At 50.6% G+C, this 19,609-nt stretch overlaps 7 protein-coding genes across 7 annotated transcripts; 3 read left to right on the forward strand and 4 right to left on the reverse strand.

Moving 5' to 3' along the window:
* Positions 1 to 902: 902 nt before the first annotated feature.
* Positions 903 to 2,993, forward strand: COCCADRAFT_24439 (uncharacterized protein; the record flags this gene model as incomplete). Its single annotated transcript, XM_007711857.1, has 2 exons — positions 903 to 1,353; positions 1,435 to 2,993. The coding sequence occupies 2 exons, from the start codon at positions 903 to 905 to the stop codon at positions 2,991 to 2,993; spliced, it is 2,010 nt and encodes a 669-aa protein (XP_007710047.1).
* Positions 2,994 to 3,634: 641 nt separating this feature from the next.
* On the reverse strand, positions 3,635 to 7,584 carry COCCADRAFT_34872 (uncharacterized protein; the record flags this gene model as incomplete). The annotated part of the gene is made up of 3 exons (XM_007711865.1): positions 3,635 to 4,548; positions 6,411 to 7,087; positions 7,151 to 7,584. 3 exons carry the CDS (start codon positions 7,582 to 7,584, stop codon positions 3,635 to 3,637), a joined length of 2,025 nt encoding a protein of 674 aa, XP_007710055.1.
* A 2,873-nt stretch (positions 7,585 to 10,457) lies between these two features.
* Positions 10,458 to 11,933, reverse strand: COCCADRAFT_3168 (uncharacterized protein; the record flags this gene model as incomplete). Its single annotated transcript, XM_007711840.1, has 1 exon — positions 10,458 to 11,933. The coding sequence occupies one exon, from the start codon at positions 11,931 to 11,933 to the stop codon at positions 10,458 to 10,460; it is 1,476 nt and encodes a 491-aa protein (XP_007710030.1).
* A 1,211-nt stretch (positions 11,934 to 13,144) lies between these two features.
* COCCADRAFT_90293 (uncharacterized protein) lies at positions 13,145 to 15,787 on the reverse strand (the record flags this gene model as incomplete). Its single annotated transcript, XM_007711887.1, has 6 exons — positions 13,145 to 13,705; positions 13,770 to 14,252; positions 14,306 to 14,445; positions 14,509 to 15,092; positions 15,187 to 15,191; positions 15,749 to 15,787. 6 exons carry the CDS (start codon positions 15,785 to 15,787, stop codon positions 13,145 to 13,147), a joined length of 1,812 nt encoding a protein of 603 aa, XP_007710077.1.
* A 364-nt stretch (positions 15,788 to 16,151) lies between these two features.
* Positions 16,152 to 16,769, reverse strand: COCCADRAFT_24444 (uncharacterized protein; the record flags this gene model as incomplete). Its single annotated transcript, XM_007711858.1, has 1 exon — positions 16,152 to 16,769. The coding sequence occupies one exon, from the start codon at positions 16,767 to 16,769 to the stop codon at positions 16,152 to 16,154; it is 618 nt and encodes a 205-aa protein (XP_007710048.1).
* A 530-nt stretch (positions 16,770 to 17,299) lies between these two features.
* Positions 17,300 to 17,545, forward strand: COCCADRAFT_90327 (uncharacterized protein; the record flags this gene model as incomplete). The annotated part of the gene is made up of 1 exon (XM_007711888.1): positions 17,300 to 17,545. A coding segment is annotated over one exon (246 nt), but the record flags the coding sequence as incomplete, so codon positions are not given.
* A 432-nt stretch (positions 17,546 to 17,977) lies between these two features.
* COCCADRAFT_24445 (uncharacterized protein) lies at positions 17,978 to 19,092 on the forward strand (the record flags this gene model as incomplete). The annotated part of the gene is made up of 4 exons (XM_007711859.1): positions 17,978 to 18,022; positions 18,096 to 18,124; positions 18,198 to 18,726; positions 18,790 to 19,092. 4 exons carry the CDS (start codon positions 17,978 to 17,980, stop codon positions 19,090 to 19,092), a joined length of 906 nt encoding a protein of 301 aa, XP_007710049.1.
* Between the last annotated feature and the right edge of the window lie 517 nt (positions 19,093 to 19,609).

Here is a 19,609-nt window from a genome sequence, read left to right on the forward strand (position 1 = left end):
AACCTCAGCTCCTCCCACCACCACCACCTCCTCCCACCAGTTTACATGTACACCACCATCCAATAGTAATACACCACACACTCACCACACAACCAACCAACCACACACAATCTCTTCGACAGTCTCCTTCCCCACCATCCCACTGCCAGCGCGCGCCAAGTCGCTCCAGTTTGGTGTTACCGCTGCACGGTAGCCACCATCCTCGAACACTTCACCCACCGCGTTCCAGTACCACAATGTGCTATTCAGCCTACACTGCTTCAGTCACTCGTCGCTCAGAATTCACCATTACTTTCGGAAACAAGGCCTTCATCGGAGGCTTCGCTTGCTAGACTCTTCCCCGCATCCCCTCAGGCTTTCAGCTCGTGCACCCCGCTGTGCAATAGCTGCAACATCCGAGTGCTTCGCGGACAGTCTCCTACAACGGTCTTGTTTCGGTGATTCTGCAGTTGACAGTGACTGGAGTCTTTTTTTCTCTGGTAAACGCATCTGGCAGCTTTTTTCGACCACTTGACACTGCTCGAATCTTCCTACCATTTACGACCTCGTCAACTACCCCTCGATCCTCTTACGTTCTACAGTCCTCGAGCTCTCCAGATCGCAATCACACCACTCGTACAGTCACTCCACCCGTGATCGCCGAGTGCTAAGCGTTCCGGATCAAGATCTCAAGAACATACGTCAGAAGACACAGGGTCGCCCTCTTACGGTTTGTCCCATCGGTTAAGTCCTCGGTCACCCCACGACCACCTCATCACGCTCTTCGCCACCTCTTCAGGTCTACCTAACGGTCAGCACTCGAAGACGTAGTGACAAAGCATAGTCATACCTCTCCACTCCTTCCTTTATTGTCCTTTCCCTTTTATCAGGTCCAATTCCTGTCCACACACACTTTCCTAAACATGAGTCTCGATATCCCCCGTTCAAACTACGGCTTCTTGCCCGAAACACACCCATATGCCGCCCCCCTTTCTTCTTCGGCATCCTCTTCCACCTCATCAGTATTCTCAGACGCTGCATCACAGACATCCAGCGCAAGCTCCAGATCAACCCATTCCAATTGGGACTCGGAAGAATGGAGTCGCAGCCAGGCCGCACAGTCATCCGCTGTCGACGCCACCAGCCTTTCTTCGTTTCAACAACTTAGCAGAGTAAGCACTTTCCCTCAGTACCAACATGCAGCATGCCGCGACTCCATGCCAGAGAGGCTCCCTTCTCTGCGCGCAGAGTTCTTGGTCCCACCGGAGCAGCGACAGAATCCACGTCGATCGTCGGCGAACGTCAACCAAAGACCTCCGCCCCAGCTCGTCCGGCAATCCGATCGCAAGGTCAACTTCGTCGATTGCCTCGTCGGTTAGTACCCACTTTATCCATGGCCCAAAGACCACTCCGCTGATTTTTCCCTCCTTCAAGATTCCGCTACTCAAATGGTAGAGGTCATCTGGCAGCTGTCTGAGCCCAAGAGCCGCTGTGAGAATGCTTCTGGACGCGGAGTACTTCCTCTTCGCATGTTCATCCAGGAGACTCTCCGCCGATCACGCACCAGCTACTCTACGCTCCAGGTTGCTCTGTACTACTTGATTCTCATCAAGCCCCACTTGCCCAAGCATGACTTTACCATGTCACAGCCTGAAGACGCTTCTCTTCGCGCCCTCCAGTGCGGTCGTCGCATGTTCCTTGCTGCGCTCATCCTCGCATCAAAGTACCTGCAAGACCGCAACTACTCAGCTCGCGCGTGGAGCAAGATCTCTGGCCTCAAGGTTTGTGAGATCAACACCAACGAAATAGCTTTCCTCGAGGCTGTCAACTGGAAACTCCACATTGTTGATTCGATCTGGGAGAAGTGGCAAGAGGTCGTTTTGCGATATACTCCTACCCTTCCCCCTCCTTCACCCGGAGCTTCCATTCTCAACCACTGGAAGGATGTCATTCCCATGTTGACACCTGAGCTGGAAATCATTGAGGTGACCCCCAAGGCTTCCAGCGCTCCTGTTCGCCCGCCATTGAGGACACAGCTGAACGCATCGCCCTACCGTCAGCCATCTCTTGACGGATGTGGATCGCAAGAAAGCACGCCAACTTCCTCTCTCTACCAGGTGCCTCGTTTCTTGGAGCCAAAGCCAGACCTTGTTCGCACACCATCTCTGCCGTCCATGGCTCGCTTGGGTCCTCTGCCTACGCCTTCACTGACACCGCAGCCAATTGCCAACAACACCCCTGTTGCGGGTGCCATGTCTTTTGGACTGCGACGTCCGTCAATGTGCACGGCAATGCAACAGGCACAGTGCTCGTCATTGGCGCGCTCTTGCGTGGATCAGTTCAACCCAAGCATCAAGAACGGTCTGGAAGCCTACCACTTCCCGAGTCGACGACCATCCTTGGCTGCATCGAACGGTTCCCTATCATCTCCAGAGTCCATGATCTCGGATAACTCACGCTCATCACGTGCCTCGTCAATCTCGTCAGTTTCATCCGCCGGTTGGGCGCCAAACCAAAGTCAAGCCAATTTGGCCCGACTGGCGACCTGCCGTAGCGCAAAACTACCGTACCCGACGTTGTCCAAGTGCAAGGAGCAATACGAGTACGCCCCGAGCGAGGCCCTGTCCTCTCCTGATCTGGATAGCTTTCACATTGATGATTCGGATTCTTCACCTGCCAAGATTGCGAGCCCTGCCGTTGTCGCTCCTGCTAGTCGTAAGCGCGGAAGGTCGTCTGTTGATCTCCAGCAAAACGTGCGACACCTCCTCCACACCACCCGCTCGGCATTTGATCTTCGCCACAAGACTGTCCTTCCTGACCGATCGGTTGTACAGCCATTCGCCTTTACCTCGCGCAGTGAACCAAAGGGGCTGCAGTCCCCTAAGAACGCCGCGCCAGGTTGCTCGCGTCTACCGGTCCAGAAGGACTTTGGCAAGAAAAGATCATGCTGCAGCACAGAGGCCGCGCAGGCATACCGCCCGCAAGGCCCTGGCATGTGGGCTGGTATCCTATGAATATGACGTATCGTCTACGAATACTGAAAAGCCAAAAAAGAAGGCTTAACGAAGAAAGGGCAAGGCAACATCACCTTCCTATTGATTTACCTTTTACCTTTCACATCTACATCCACACACAATCTCTCTACACGCCCGTGTATATTTTCTTTAACCACGTCCAAATCACTCGGCAGTGTACGTTTTCCTAGTGTTGGAACGGCACAAAAGGGTGTACAACACATGTTTGATTTTGCAGTTATTTAGCTCTCTAGTATACCTAATTGGTTTACTTGTTGGCGTTTTCTTTTTTTCTACATCTCTTTTGTTACATGTTACCAATCTTGGCGTTAACAATTATCACTGGGAAAGCTTGCTCGGTTGAGCAACAGGTGGGAAATATCCTCGATTTGCAGCAAAGGGTGCATTTAGCATGGTCAAACGGATTGCAGGCAGGAAAGGAGTTTCAAAGTTGGCTCGCTCGCCACAATACCCTTGGTGCAGTGTACGTTTACGCTACGGCGGTTGATGACGTGCAGCGCTACATCTAGTGAGTAGATAGTGGTAGTTGAATCAGATGCTGATGATGCATATTTTGTGTTGCTGTTGCTGCTGTCTCTGTGTGATATTTTTTTTTCTTCCCAACTGTCACCATGGGTCTCTCACACCCTCCTCGTATCATTAACATGTCTCTCCCCTTGCCCTTCCCTCCCCATCTCCCTAGCAATTGTAACACTCTCCCTCAGCGCCTTCCCCACCGCCCCCCTCACCCCCATCTCCTCCAACACCATAATCCCCCCAATCGTACACCCCTCCGGACTTGTCCCCATATCCCTCACCTCGCCCGTCTTCCACCCCCGCAAAAACATCTCGGCACTGCCCCTCATACTCCTGTACACTTGCTCCTGCGCCATCTCTCGCGGCAAACCCACCGCCACCGCCGCATCTACCATTGCATCCACGATTACAGCCCAGAACGCGGGCGTGGAACCGCTTACGGCTGTTGTGGCGGCCATGTGGTGCTCGGCGATGAGTGCTGTGGTGCCGAGGGTTGAGAAGAGGGATGTGGCTGTTTCGAGGTGGTGGTGTGGGAAGGGCCGGGAGGACGCGGGGGGGAGTTGGATTGCAGTGTGTGAGTGCGAGATTTGGGCGTGGATTGTGGGGAGGGCGCGGAGGATGTGGAGGGTTGGGTTGTTTTGGGGTGGGGTGGATAAGAGGGTACTAGATAGGGAGGTTGTGGAGAGGCCGGCTATTACGCTTATTACCAACTTCCCAGCTTGGTTGCTGGAGTTGGGGGGTTGCGAGTGGAAGGCAGAGGCTATGGAGGGGATGCTGAGGAGCGAGGTTACTTGCGAGGGGTCGACGGCGAGGAGGATTACGCTTGAGTGTTGGATTGCGTGGGTGATGGAGAGGGTGGAGCGGGCTAGGGATAGTTTTTTCGAAGCAATGTGCTGGGCGAAGAGAGTGCTGAGGCGGGATTCGGATGCAACAGAGGATATGCAGGCTGTGTAGTGGGTGAATTGGGTGGCATCGGGTGAGTTGAGGAGGCCTGAGAGAATGGGGGTGCCGAGGTTGCCTGGTGGTGGTTAGTATGTTGAGTTTTGTGTTTTATGTAGAGGTAGGAATGTGTACCGCAGCCTAGGATGCAGAGTCTTTGTTGGCTCATGATGTTGCTTGTTATCGTGAGTATGAGGGGTGGAAAAGGTGTCTGATCCTGTTCTTTGTGCTAACCCAAAGCACCTCGATCTTATCAAAAAAAAATTACAGCCTCGCGCTTTCTGTTTCCTGGAAACTTGACTTTGCTATTGTCGAGCTTCGATTGCTTGTCTTGTTGATGTTTGAAGTCGATGTTGCAGCTAGCGCCCGCTCCACAAGGGAATACATTTTCCTAATTCGATGAAATGATGAGGGGTGAGCTACTAGCCACTACGTACAGAGTTTTAGCTTGGCGTTGTGGAATTTAACAATCATGTCTACACTCTGTCTCTACATTAACACCACAAAAGCCTTCTCCTATCCTCCTTCCTCAGAGCCACAAACTTATATTTAGCTTGGATGAGGTGGCCAGGTTACTGATCCCGCACGTCATTGATCATAGCTTGGTCAAGCTTTGGATAAGCGTAGTACGTGCTAGGTTCTGGATCTAGTCAGCTTCCGGACCTTGCAAGGCTCGGATCACGGATACCTCACTTCCATAACGCAGAGTCTCAAGCCAGTCCAATAGTAATGTGCATCATGACTGTTGTACACATAGAGTCGGTGAAAAAAAAGCTCCGTGCACCGACGCGGGAGAATGTCAGACTCATTCTGTCCGCTATTCTATCCTCATGGAGTTCTTCGGGATACGTATGTTTCAACAAGAGGTTCGTTCGACTATATCCCTGTCATTTGGTATTTTCTGAATCCGGCTTGATCAACAGGCCAGATGCTTCAAGTCCAAAACAATTACATATATATTACCATCATACGTTACTTTTAGTGTAAACAGTCTCCTCAGATATATAAACAAGATAGTGGAAATATTTAACGTTAACCGTTTCTACATCATACACTCAATTTCTTATCCCCACGCTACCGCTTCAATGTTCAGTGTTGTAGGAAAGAGAATCATACTTACTGGAGGTTCGCGCGGAATCGGCGCAGCAGTCAGTCGCGCTCTCGTCGAGAAGGGTGCCAAAGTATGCATCCTTGATGTTCTTCAAGACCAAGGCAGGCAGCATGTCGAGGATTTGAACAAGAAGGGACCCGGACAAGCGTTTTAACATCAATCTCAAAGGCACATCCTTTGTAGCTCAAGCCGCATTTCCGTACCTAAAAGCCAATGGGGGCGGTTCGATCATCAACTTTTCCTCAGATAGTGCAAACCAACCAATAAGTGCGTTGGGGATATATGGATCAACCAAAGGTGCCGTGACAAATTTGACGCGCGCAATGGCCATGGAATGGGGTCAGCATAATATTCGCACAAACTCTGTCATATCAGCTGCCAAGATGGAAATGGATATGGAGATTAGGAACACCATGGATGCTGAAACTCTGCAACAAACGAAAGCGATGCTTAAGATTGCAATTCCACTAGGAGGAGACCTCCGCGAGGTGGAGAATTTCCCACCTATAATGATCTACCTAACCTCCGACTCAGCCAAGTTTGTCACAGGACAAATTCTTGCTGTAAATGGTGGATTCACGATGGTGCGTGGCTAAGTGTGTATAGTGCAAGATTAAGAATCAGGTGTAATTCCAGAATCTCCAACGTAAACACATGCCCTTTTACAGTCTATACACTACGCTAGTGTAAGTAGATGTGGAATAATCAAGTTTACACCCACAGAAATCTCCTCCTCGCCTCCTTCCTCAGCGCCGCAAACTCATCCTTGGTCCTAAGCACTGCATCGCGATTCTCCACCGCCCGCCGAAGCAAATACCCTACACACTCGCCCATGCTACCCCAAGTAGTGCATTTGAAGACCTCCGGCGATATCCCACCTTTATCTCTTTCTGCAAGCAGCGAGAAACTGACTTCGTCTGACATGCCGTGTAGCTGGCCGTACGCAACCGGTACAGTGGGCAGCCCGGCTTCCACCCGCTGGCGATGCAGTGCGCTAGCCGCCATTACGGATTCACGGTTGTGTGATGCGAGCAGTAGATTGACCGACGGAAAGAGACGATGTTTCCCTCCAAAGGGACCGAGTCGCTGGCGGAGAGCACCCTGCGCTATAGTATTGTACGCGTTGTCTGTATCTTCCTTTGTATCGTGGATCAAAGCCCGGTTATCAGAGAGAATGTATGCGCCACGCACGAGCTTCAGGCCTAGGGTAAACTCGTCTTTCTCGGCTTCCGCCATGTGTTGCTGGACTACGGCGGGTGTTTCTTTGAGGTAGGCCTGGTAGGTGTTGTATATGACTGCTTTGCCTCCGCGATTGAATTTCCGCATTAGCTCCAAGGTAGTGCGGGCGATGCCGTGCTGCCAGTGCTGGGACTCGGCGTCGATTATGATTTGGATGCCGCGTTGCTTGCATTTTGTGGCTAGTTCGTCGAGGGCTGAGAGCATTTGCTGGGGTGGGAGGCTGCCTTGGCTGAATGCTGCGGAGACGGCTGGGCCGCCGCCTGTTGTCCTAGTGTTCAAATGTCAGTCTTGATTTTCTCTTACATATCTCTTCAAAAAGAGGTTTACTGACTTCAATGCCAGAATATCGCCTTTGGAAATCAAGTCCAACGTCCGCAGCGTCCCTTGTCTCCACGCTTCAATATCCGCATCATGCAACGCAGCCTTTCCATTAATGCCCTTTTCCAAACCATGATCCTTGGCAGAGCCTGCTTTGTGATCAAATACCATTTCCTTTGCATACGTCAAGATGACTCCTTTGAACCCGAGATCCTTGAGTTGCTTGACGCAAGCTTGTGTCTCCTGCTCTGTTTCTCCCGCACAAAACTGGTTATACAATGTCCTTTTCAAAACTGCCTTTAGAACTGGATTTCGATCTAAATTGAACAGGAAACTCCGGTTTGGTTTCGACAAAAAGGACAAAAGATGTAGTGCCGGTATCAGCAGAAATCTGTTCGATGATATAGTCGCAACGAATAGAGAGCGGAGTAACATGTGCGTCGGCATTACCGACAGAGGGTACTGCGCTCGTTGCTGAGCTGGTGCATGTCCCGCCGTCTCTCTCGTCCGTGGAAGCGTAGTCGTAGAGCTGAGCCGGATTCCGAATCTGCCAAAGTTATGGGCGAGGCTTCGCCTGCCGTATATGCATTGTAATCCCTTTCCGCTGAGTCGCGGTCGAAACATGGTTGCTCCTATACGAGCAATCGACTACTATACGTAAAATCTATTTGACCACACGGAGAAAATAGTGTTGTGGAAATAGAACAGCAATGGATCAAGCATGTCTTGGAGATATGTGCCTCATTCTCCAACCAAGGTACCCTTATCTCCAACCCACCGTCTACCACGCTCATCACGACCCCGCTCCCACATCCGGGACGTGGGGTGTGTACTAGAGCGTGGCAGGTAGAAGCACCCTACTAGCGCGGAACTCCAGCCGATTGGTATGAAGACTCCCATGTTCGGGCGAGCCTGGTACTAACACGTGTATATGCGCTTATACGAATGCTACAGAATGAGGCGATAAGGTAATGTAAGCCCGAAGGATTTGCGTCTTGATGCTTGAATGGTACTGCCGAAAGCGGGGTTGGATGAGCAGCGGCTTGGGTCGGGTTATCATGGTGGACCCCGCTATGCTGACCAAGTGTAGAGTTTAGATCTTGGGGTTTGACGTCTCCAAACCATAACATTGTGTTACGTACAAGATGCAGGTTTCTGAAGGTGAAAATAGTGTCTTGTTCGTTTTTGGTTGTTTGCGTATGTATGTCCGAATCCAATGCCATGATTGACTACTTCTTCTTTGTCATACGGATTCTCAAGCATGACATGATGTGATAGTTGATGCCAGAGTAGTGCATAATTCTGATTCACGTACGGCGCACGAGTTTTACTTATTCTTCGAAATCTTCGTAAGTCTGGTGTTCACGATAGGAAAATCTTGAAAGTTAGAGAACGTTTGGAGCAGTGTGTCTTTGTGTTCAAGGAAATGGTGTATCAGCTCGAAGATTGAATAATATTCTTTTCGGAGCCAATTCCGGCATATGTTTACAGTTGTAAGGTTTTAGTATTAATATATGTTTGTTTGTGAACTGTGAACAAATAGTGGGCCCAGTAGAGCCTCCTCTATACAGATTTTCGAAGATTTAGCTGCATATAACGATCAGTCCAAGTAGTTATTCAGGCAAGAAGAAATGTGATATAATTAGCGTAAAGACAATTTCCTCTTACTTTTCGTAGCTATAGCGGAAACTTTGGGAATCTTCTTCTTCAGTCGGAACAATACCAAGTGACAAATACTACAATCGCTGCTAGATCAGGCCAGCCAGCAGTGGATAGGCAGAGCAGTGAGCAGTTGCAGCAGTGTGTAGGCAAGGTAATATAGAACCAAAGCTACAACCCTCTTCAGTACGGCTCGCAGGCTACAACCAGTGATATTTTTCCTGAATTCAACCTTGCACCCTCTCTTTCCTCACACATTCCAAAGGATATACGAATCAACCCATTAAATAAGCGGAAAAACACTACCACAACTAGGAAAGAAGCTTCGAGAGTATGAATTTTACTACGAAAACGATGCCATGCTATCCTAGTTCTCGATGGCAGACATGAATAGCATTGCTCGGGCACTGTGGGGCCATACCTCCATTCTTGAGGCCAAAGAGAATGTCAGAATTCCCATGGTGAGGTCACTATGGGAAATATATTAACCTATAAACCCTGGCCCCATTATTTGTTCGATGGTTAACTTGCAGTCGTACCTCGATTCCCCAGGCCAGCTTACGACAGCGGAACATTCCCGATCCACTATCAGCCAACCGTCCCTCCGTGTACCAATCCGCCTAGTGTGATACTGAAATAACGTCGATTCCGGGCACAACGCATGGTGTACATAACTAAGAGAGTGCGGTGCAAGTGCAGATATATTAGTGAAGAAATAACGACGCTAACGTATATTGCTTGAAACTGCTGGAAAAGTAAAGTGCGGAGAAGGAGAATGAAGACCCTACGACAGTTGCCTAGCACACTCAAGCCAACCGCTGGCGGGAACCGAGCGTAGATAATACGACACACGGAATCCGCTCAAGCTATAATATACTAGAGAGTACAGGGAATTATACAACCCCTTTCCCGTCAGCAATCAACCAAAAAAGACCCATCTGAGAACACGTCTAGAAACCAACAAGATGCACCCATAACAAGCAACGGCACCAGAGAAATAGAGCTACACTTCGAAAGCACAGCCTTCGCGTTTTTTAAAGCGAAATTTCAAAGACAGCGTTTCCCACCAATCAATTTCTCCTCGATTTTCTATTACGTTGGATACGTAACATGTTACCAATGCAGTGGAGGAGTTGGAACTACCGTGTTCCAATATCCCGACTCAAGCAAAAAAAAAAAAACAAAGGTGCACAAAATGAGTTTTCTTTTCGCCTCGATTTCTCTTGTTCATGCAGGATTTTGTGGAACTAGGGTTATACAGCGTCAAGCAATATTCTTCTAGAACAAAAATTCTCGCGGTTATACAACGTTCTTATTCCCCCCCTCCCCTCACCCTCCTCCTTCTTACCTTTACAAAGATAGTGCATCACCTATTCTAGAACAGTAACAGCCTAGGTAGAAAACCTTTCTTTTGTGATCAAGTAAATACCTATGGAAACCCAGTAAAAAAAATTAAGTTATAAAGCAGGAGATGCAAAGCTACTACACATGATTGTAGCTTTCTAGAGGAGGAGGAGGAGGAGGAGGAGGAAGTAAGTAGGGCGTTGCTCAGATACTTAAACAACAAATCTAATCACATATTTTGGTTAGTAGCTGATGTAGTATTTCTGCACTTGCTAGTAGTACTAGTAGTATCTTGGAAGAAAAAAAAGAAAAAAAACTTACCCTGGCAAAACAGAAGTACCATTCTTCAAATCCCCGAAAAGTTTCTGCCCTTTACCCTTCAACTCGCCAGCTTTTTCCTGGCTCTTGTCCACGACGTTATTGCCCACCTTCTGGCCCTGGTCAATCGCCTGGTTCACTATTGATTTTGGAATCGGCGTCTCGTGGAGCTCGAGGTGCGTGGTGAAATGCAGACTGCCGGTTACATTTATATACACAGGTTCGATGCGCTTGTAAAGCTTGCCGTCTTTGGTGGAGCCCGCGACATTCTGCTCGTACCAGCGGGTGGCGGTGGTCTTGTACAGTTTGTTTTCGAGTCTACCGACGCGTACCTCGAGTTTAGCAGTGTAGGTGCGATGGGGGGAGATGTTGAAGCCTTGTTCGATGATGATGGCGTCGGTGGTGGTGGTTTTGTTGGCGGTGGTTCCGGAGTGAGACCAGGAGTGTTCGACGGCAAGGGACCATTCGACTTCCATGGTTGAGACGCCTTCGACGCCGGCTTTCGTTGTGGTTTTGAGCGAGGCAGCGACGGATGAGGCGGTCGTGTCGGTGGATTCGACGGTGACTTCGCGGGTTTTGGTTTTCCCGATGGTGACTTTGCCTTGTTGTACTTGATCACTGTCGTTTGTCCCGCTCTCTACGCCCTGTTCTATGGAAGTGTTGGATTGATCCGGGGTGATTTTGATAGGCTCAACCTTTTCCTTGACAGGGTTGATGGAGTGCCATTTGAACGAACTGACCTTGTCTCCAAAGTCGAGGTTGTGGAAATCCTTCTCTTCCTTGTGCTTGCCCCATCCCTTGATATTTTCATACCGATTTCCCCCACCATCTATATGTTCGAAAAGAGTAACGGTTTGTCGGTCAATGAGGGAGTTCCAGCGCGCAGAACTGACTTTGTCGGTCATGTTCCAGTTCCACAACGGGTGGACAGTGCCTGGCGCCCACTCGCCCAGGAATATGATCTGGCGGGCCCCCATTTCGTTTTCTTTGGTGTCCTGCATCTTGTAGTCCCAAAGCTCAAACGCCCCCATCTTCAAATCTACCTTCCGCCAGAAGAACGCTTTGATGCAATCCGCCATACCCATCTTTCCAAGGTCCACTGCTTCCGTCTTCCCGGTACCGACCAAGTCAATGCATCTTCCGCAGTTATTAAGATCAAACACTGCCTGGCCTTTCTCGAGAGGGGTGTTGTGTTCCGTCATAGTCATGACCGTACCCAATGGCAGATTCCACAAAATCCAATTGGCCTGGTTATGAACATTGTTGTACATCTTGTGGCGAACGTCGCCCAAAAAGTCGTCAATGTCAATGTCGTGATAGTTGGTGCTGAATTCGCTGTCGTTGAAAATTCTGACGGTATTGCTTTCAATGTCGTCAGCGGGTTTGTCGGGCCTGGGTAACTTGGTGAGAAGATTTGTGATTTCTCCAAAGACTTTGGTTTCAAGTTGCTCCATAGAGAGGGGTTGGTCAGACATCTTGTAAAGACGAGATTGTTGTTGCCGTTGAGTAACGTGATAGAAAGATTGGTTTCAGGAAAGACCAGTAAATGTGTGATTGTGATGCGAAGAAAATCGAGTCGTGAGGGATTGACTTTATAGTAAAAGCGTCAGATTCAACCAGGCTAGCCTCAAGGTTGCTGTCGATTTTACATACCTCATGCCCACCTGTTCTCGTGCCCCCCTCGATTGTTGAGTAGTGAAACTGCACGACGCATGCCTTGCGTGCATCTTGCATTCTGCAATACTAAGACAATCGTGGAAGTGACTCATAGCTCAAGCCACTTCCCTATTACCGGCTGAATACTCCATTGCCTTTTACTTTTCTTCTTGGCTCACCAATCTTGATCCTTCTTTCTTCTCGCAGCAGACTTGCGTGCATCATGCAATTCATTGATCGGTGGCCTCTGATCGACAGACGTAACATGCTTCATACACTTTTTAACCCTTAGTATTCTTCTCAGATTGTGCAATTCTTGGTATTCCAGCCTATTGATAGTATCGAGAAGCGTGCAATTTTAATGAAATGCTCGTGGAAGTGAATTGAAACGATGCCACCTTACCATACGTTAGTAGCAACACTGTAAGAATTATGCCGGCAATGGAATATCGATAAATCAAGACTATAATTCTGATGGCTCACATTAGTAACCAGTAATCGATCATGGCGCTGAGCTCATCGGTGGCTCATCAGGTGACGAGCAACGTGATGTAGATCTTCTCGATTTCAGACACCTTTCCACTTCATGTCAAGCTTGCACATACGTATCATTCAGTTGACCGATCAAGGCTCTGATAGAGAGAAGGTGTGTATCTCTATCCTCCTATCATTTCCCAGCTTACCAATATTGGATTTTCCTTCCTCTCCACATCAAACTTGAATATGCATGCTTTTAACATGCAAGTGATCGATCAATAGCCTGATAGGGAAAATGCGTACTGCTCTCCTCTGCCCCTTGCTTTTTTTCTGGAGAGCTGAAAAGTGCAGCATGTATTTATTTTTCGTCCCTTTTGGGAAACGCCTTGTATAACCCTCGCTTAGCAGTAACCTGCAAGATGAATCAATTTTGTCTTGCGGACGCGTACACAGACTGGGGATTGTGTTGGGTCAGATGATATGCCAACTGTTGCTCTATACCTAGCATAGCTGTCTCCATATCAGTGAAATGAAAAGGTGAATGCACCCATACCTAATAGTATCGCCTTGTAGGTGGCACACTGGCTACTTCATTCTCGTCCAAGGTTTTCATCACTACCTCCCTTGTTCCAAACTCAACCTCGTCGCCCACCCCATGCTGCCATGTAAGACTATGCTTCATCCACTGTGCATCGTCTCTCTCTTTGTAATCCTCTCGTGCATGCGCACCTCGGCTCTCCGTCCGCTTCAGCGCCGCTGTGCTCGTCTGCGTGGCGTTTGTGAGTAGGTTGCGCAACTCTAGCGTCTCGATAAGGTCGGAGTTCCAAATCAGGGATTTGTCTGTCACACGAAGATCTGTAGCGAATTGGTTCTCTAGTGAAAGAAGTTGAGCGTGACCCTCGGCAAGAGTGTCGTGGGTACGGAAGACGGCTGTGGTGGATTGCATGGTTGATTGCATCTTGCTTCTTAGAGCGGAGGTGGGGGTCGTCCCGTTGGAATGGGTGAGGAAGGAAGCTAGTTCATGGATGGCATCGAGGCCGGTGGTATTCGGGGTTGGTTCGTGCGGTGCTGCGGGGGAGTGGTGTGACGAGATGTGGAGTGCAGCTGCTCGGCCCTGTATGGATATGTCAGTAAAAAGTACGGTGGATGTGGGAATTCCACCTCCAGGGTGTACGCACAAAAACAACAATATCGAGGAGAGAGTTGGCACCCAGTCGGTTTGCGCCGTGAACGCTGACGCAAGCCGCTTCACCTGCTGCATACAGGCCATCCACAACACGCTCCTTCCCACTCTGGCGGTCTACATCCAAAACTTGACCATGGTAGTTTGTTGGTATCCCGCCCATACAATAGTGAACTGTTGGCAGCACCGGGATGCATTGTCTAGTTACGTCTATGCCAGCAAAGATTGCCGCTGTGTCCGCTACGCCTGGCAAGCGCTCTTCAATAATGTATTTTGGGAGGTGCATGAGCTGCAGGTCAATGTAATCTTTTTTGGGTCCACACCCACGGCCTTTGAGGATTTCCAGATTCATACTTCGGCTGACTACGTCGCGGGATGCGAGATTTCTTGAGACGGGAGCATAGTTGTACATGAACGCCTCGCCTTCAGAGTTGAGGAGATAGCCGCCCTCACCACGGGCGCCTTCTGTGATCAGTACCTAGAAACGATTTCAGTGTTTTGAAGTAGTAACGCGAAATTGACCATACATACGCCTGCACCATAGATACCAGTCGGGTGGAATTGGACAAATTCCATGTCCTGGAGTGGTAGGCCAGCTCTGGCAGCCATGGCACTACCATCTCCGGTACTTGTGTGAGCGCTCGTGGCGCTAAAATATGCTCGCCCGTAGCCTCAAATCGCTGTCAGTACGCACGAACGAAGAAAAGGGATGGGCGAACTGGGTGAAAGTATACCTCCAGTAGCCAACACAGTATTCTTAGCAAACATCCTATGACACGTTCCATCCTCCATACTCATCGCAGTAACACCCACACACTTCCCCTCGACCATCATCAAATCGAGGACAAACCACTCAATAAAAAACTGCACACCATGTTTCAAACTCTGGCCATAAAGCGTATGAAGCATAGCATGCCCTGTGCGGTCCGCCACACACGCGGTCCGATACGCCTGGCCACCTTTTCCATACTCGAGGGTCTGACCACCCAGGGGTCGTTGATAAATCGTACCTTGCTCCGTGCGGCTAAAGGGCATACCGTAGTTTTCCAGTTCGACGACTGCAGGCACGGCTTCGCGCGTCATGTAGTGGATTGCGTCTTGGTCGCCGAGCCAGTCGGAACCTTTGACGGTATCGTACATGTGCCAGCGCCAGTCGTCCCTGTGCATGTTTGCGAGGGCGGCGTTGATGCCGCCTTGGGCGGCGACGGTGTGGGAGCGGGTGGGGAAGAGCTTGGATACACATGCGGTTTTGAGGCCAGCTTCGGTGAGGCCTAGGGCTGCGCGGAGACCTGCTCCTCCTGCTCCGACGACGATTGCACTTTGGGGTTGTCAGTAGTGGTCTGGGCAACACTGAGAGTGAAGGAGGCGTTGTTACTCGTAGTGATGGTCAATAACTGTTATGTCCTCGATACTTGAGCTAGTGGTTGAAGCGAGACATCTTCGCTGCGCCGAGTAAAGATGTTTTGGCAGGAGAAGATTGGCATGGGAGCGCCATGGAGCTCGCACAAACGCCCGCATCATGAGGGGATTTTTGGAAGCATGGTGGGTTGCATGAATTCCGGGAGTTGTATATCATGTCGGTCTACCCCTCTGGGCCAGCTGATCCTCGGCTGTATAAGATTCGGGTGGCTGGACTAACTGTGAAGCGGTTCATTGGGAATCGTTCTTGCCCAAATCTGAGAGCAAGAAAGTAAAGAAATCCGGTAATATACAATAGCTCCAGATAGTTTAGTTTGTCTTTCTATCCAAAAATTGCACTGTACGCGACGAAACTTCAGATGGCGATGTGTGGGGTGTTACAAAAGGTGGGATGAAAGCAGGTGTTGCATGACTCGCGCGATTACCACTGGGTATAGCCGGCAGCCAATCGGGAATAGGGTAATTGAAATATCGCAGGAACGCTGGGCGATTCTTAGTCGGCTATTTGCGATAATTTGTATGCTAGCAAATTTGTAGCTTTCTCTCCGAACGCACATTTAAATTTGCTGGATCCTGTCCAACTGCAAAGTGCATGCTGATTTTATTGGTGGATCCGATACAGAGCTGGGTTGTGTAACATCCACTCTGGTGTTGACAACATTGACACTGGTGCAAAAGTTGAATAGTGCACTACAGTAAGAGTAGGGAATAGATTCACAACATGGGTATTAGAAAATAAATAAATAAGAATGCGCCCTTTTCCATACGGTGCGTAGTCGCAACCTATGGCACCCTGCGCTTCAAACTGCCAAACGCCCATAACCATACGCCGTTTGCAGCAGCTGTTCATTAAAGCATTGAATCGTGTACAATCGTGATGGAGTCGCGTAGTTTTGCGCCCATAGCCCTGGAACTCCTGCCTGATAACGCCTGTGAAACCGACTTTTGCTGACGCCCATCACCGTTGCATGTACATGCCGGTGGTGGCCATGACATGGCCGTAGCGTTCATTGGCATGCCAGAGGTACTTGAGAAAAACAATTGCCTTTAGGTAGGCCTTCATGATGCGCCTTCTTCGGGCTCGATCGGCCTCGAGAATCCTGCGGAGGGCCTTTGAAACGGCCAGCGAGGAAGCAACTCTTCGAGAAGGGGCCTGGATAATTGCAGGCCATGAAGTGGCGCGGGTGAGAGCGGGTGGGCTTGCGATTGAGGCCTCTGGCAAGAAAGCGTCAGGGGTGTCTGAGACGTCATTGAGCGAGGCTGGGCGGTGCCGAGCATCCAGAGGGTCGTACTCGAAGACTTCTGGAATGCTGCCCAATGTGGGAGCAAAAGTCGAGGAGCGCGGCGAGTCTGCATGGGGGGACATTTGGGTGGGTTTGGTTTGGAGGGCGGATTGCTTCCCTCTCCGTTGTGGTGGTGGTGGGCGCGAGGCTTTCTTTTTAGGGGTGCGCGGCAAGAGAGGGATGGAGGCAGGTGTGGTGGACCAAAAAGGGAGAGCGAGTCGCTTAGAGATTGTTTGTTTTCCTGGGCCGCGAGGCAGCAGAGAGTCGCATGGCGGGGCGGAGAAGAGAAGCATGACGAGCAGGTGTCACCAGCGGGCAGTTTGTGAATGCCGAGCTGAAGTCAAGTCGGGTCAGACTAGGGGGGAGTGAATTAGTCGAAAACAAAGCAAAGCAAAACAGCAAAGGGGCCCGGCTGGCATTTGAAGGCTGGCATCACACACACACACACACACACACATGCACACACGCAATAGCACTAGGTGGGGATAAATCAGGCCTGCCGGGGTTTGCAGACTGCAAAACGAGCACTGGCCACGGGCATCCATGAATAGGGACAGGCTGGGTGACGGCCATTTGCACGGGTGCGGGTGCAGGAGGGAGCAGCAGCGCGTGTGTGCGTGCATGTGGGAGCAGAGTGCCGTCCGCCAGTCCGCCAGTCCGCCAGTCCGTCAGATTGCGTGCAGCCAACCGGACGAAGGAGCAGCGAGCCGGCAGTTTGACGGGAAGCAAACGGTCGAATCTGGGACTGGGGAATGCTGGAGAGGTTCGGGAGATGTACGCAAAAAGCCCCACTGGATGGAGGGCACGATGAGCAACATGGCATGACGTCGCAGAGCAAAAGTTTGGGATCGAGAGATCGCGAAGACACAGGCACCGCCAACCTCGCACTAGCCGCCCGCCAGCCAATCACACGCCGTCCCCTCGTATACGCCCCGCTGTTCCCGCACACCACCATTCACCAGCTCTCACCACCTGGCCGAGGGTGATACGCCGCCGTCGTCCACGCCGTCCTGCCTTTAGAGTAGTCGGCCTCCTGCTGCAGCCCCCTTGCTGCGTCATCGGGCAGTAACCGTCGAGCACGTCTGCGTGGCCTCTCGTGCTATGTCGTGGCCAGCCCAGCCTGCCCCGTCCGCGGACCTGAGGTGCCTGGACGGGCTGCATATACGCATACACGACCCATTCTAGACTACCAACATCATCTTTACACCCACCAACCAGCCTGACACGACAAACGTCTTGCATCATGCTCGCTGCCGAATGAGAGCATGAGGGCGCTGCCCTGGTCTTGTGTAACCATGGGCCTCAACCGCCGTTTGCCTATAGCCCGCCCTCTGCCTGTGCCGTAACATGTGCCTGTCCCTCTCTTCCCCCCTCTCTCTCTCTCCCTCCTTCTCCCCTCCCCTCCCTCCCACCATCTCTGACACACGCTTAAAATATCCCAACCACCCGTTTCTCTCGTGATATCCGCACTAGCAGCCCGAACCAACCCACCCGCTCCAGCATGACATACACCATGAAGCAAATCGTCACATGCCTAAGCGTCCTGGTAAGCCGGCCCAGACTGCCACTAGGACCCCACCCACGTGTTATTCGCACCCTGTTAACCATATGCCCCGCAGTATCTCGTTATTGCGACTGCGCTTGCTGGGTATGTATGGGTTTGCTCTTTCAATCCCTCGCCCACCCAGCCATCCTAGCCCACTTGGCGCTAACACTCTCAGTTACGCTGCCTCCCGTGCGAACGCCCGTTCCGTTCCCATCGCAGAGACGCTGACCGGCTTCACCGCGGCGCTTCCCATTGTCTCTGGCCTGCTGCTTGAACTGGGCTATGACCTGACCCGTCGCCGCGAGCGCCGCCAGCGACTGGGCCGTGGCGACATCCAGCGGCCCCCGCTCGTCATCATCGCCAACACGCTCATCTTCATCTACTCAACCGTCATCATCACCCTGTCAGGTACCCATGTCGCTCCTGCCTCCAGCCTAAACTGCGGTCTGCGAGAGCGCTGGCAGACGCTGTTCAGGCACAAGGATGCAGCTGCCATTCGACACATCCAGGATGCCTTTAGTTGCTGTGGCCTGGCAAACTCACGTGACATGGCTTGGCCCTTTCCAGACCGCACCCATGATTCGCGTGCATGCGAAGCCACGTACCATGGTAGAGCCAGCGGATGCCTGGTTGCGTGGAAAGCTGAGGAGCAAAAGATTGCAGGCTTACTCATGACTGTTGTTGGCATGGTCTTTCTCTGGCAGGTTCGTGGCTCCAAAGGAGAATTTTTCACCCGAGGGGCTGCATGTGCTGACACTGCCCTGCAGTTTGCTATTATCGCCATACCTACCCAAAAGGATTCGTGGCTTCATAAAGTTGTCCCAGACCGCCTTTCTCGCGTCCTTGCTGGCGACCAAGGCGGTGATGCTGACTCCCGTCGTGCCATTGACTATGTTCCTGGCTACAACCGCTACTCGGATCGCATCGAGGAAGAGGCTGAAGACGACAATGGGCAGACTCCTGGACGTGCAATTGAAGATGGTATTCATCACACTGACCATGTTTTTCCCGCGCAGATCGGACGCGACAGGCAGCCATCTGTGGAGAATGAGTGGTCGAGGGGAGCATGAGACATCCTAACGTGGGACATGTCAAAAAGCATGTTTCACCCGGCATCACATTTTTCGACATTCATGCCAGGACATGAATATGTTCGATATCTTATCCCTAGTGGTTTATCCTAACCAGTAGTAAATACTCGCATCTTCGTAAAGTACCATCCTATGGTTAGATTCACCCATCAAGACTGCCATACAGGCTACCATCTAACATTACGAACACTGGCATACATTTCACACATGATCAATTCACAATGTTTCTACGACCATCTCAGACATGACTATTACACCAAACATTTTATAGTACAAGTACAGCAATCGCTGCTAATACACGATACCTCAGACATCATCAACACACACTATCCATAAAAACGTATATATAAATTGACCTTCTTCTCCTCTTCAGTTTCATATTCAACAAACACCTCAATCAACTCACTAACAAAACCCACTAACCAAGCTACTCACCAAAACTACACACGCACTCAGCCTACACCTACACCTACATCTCACCCCAACCCTAAAATCC

The sequence above is a fragment of the Bipolaris zeicola genome (assembly GCF_000523435.1).
Source record: "Bipolaris zeicola 26-R-13 unplaced genomic scaffold scaffold_35, whole genome shotgun sequence".
Taxonomy (NCBI): Eukaryota; Fungi; Ascomycota; class Dothideomycetes; order Pleosporales; family Pleosporaceae; genus Bipolaris; species Bipolaris zeicola.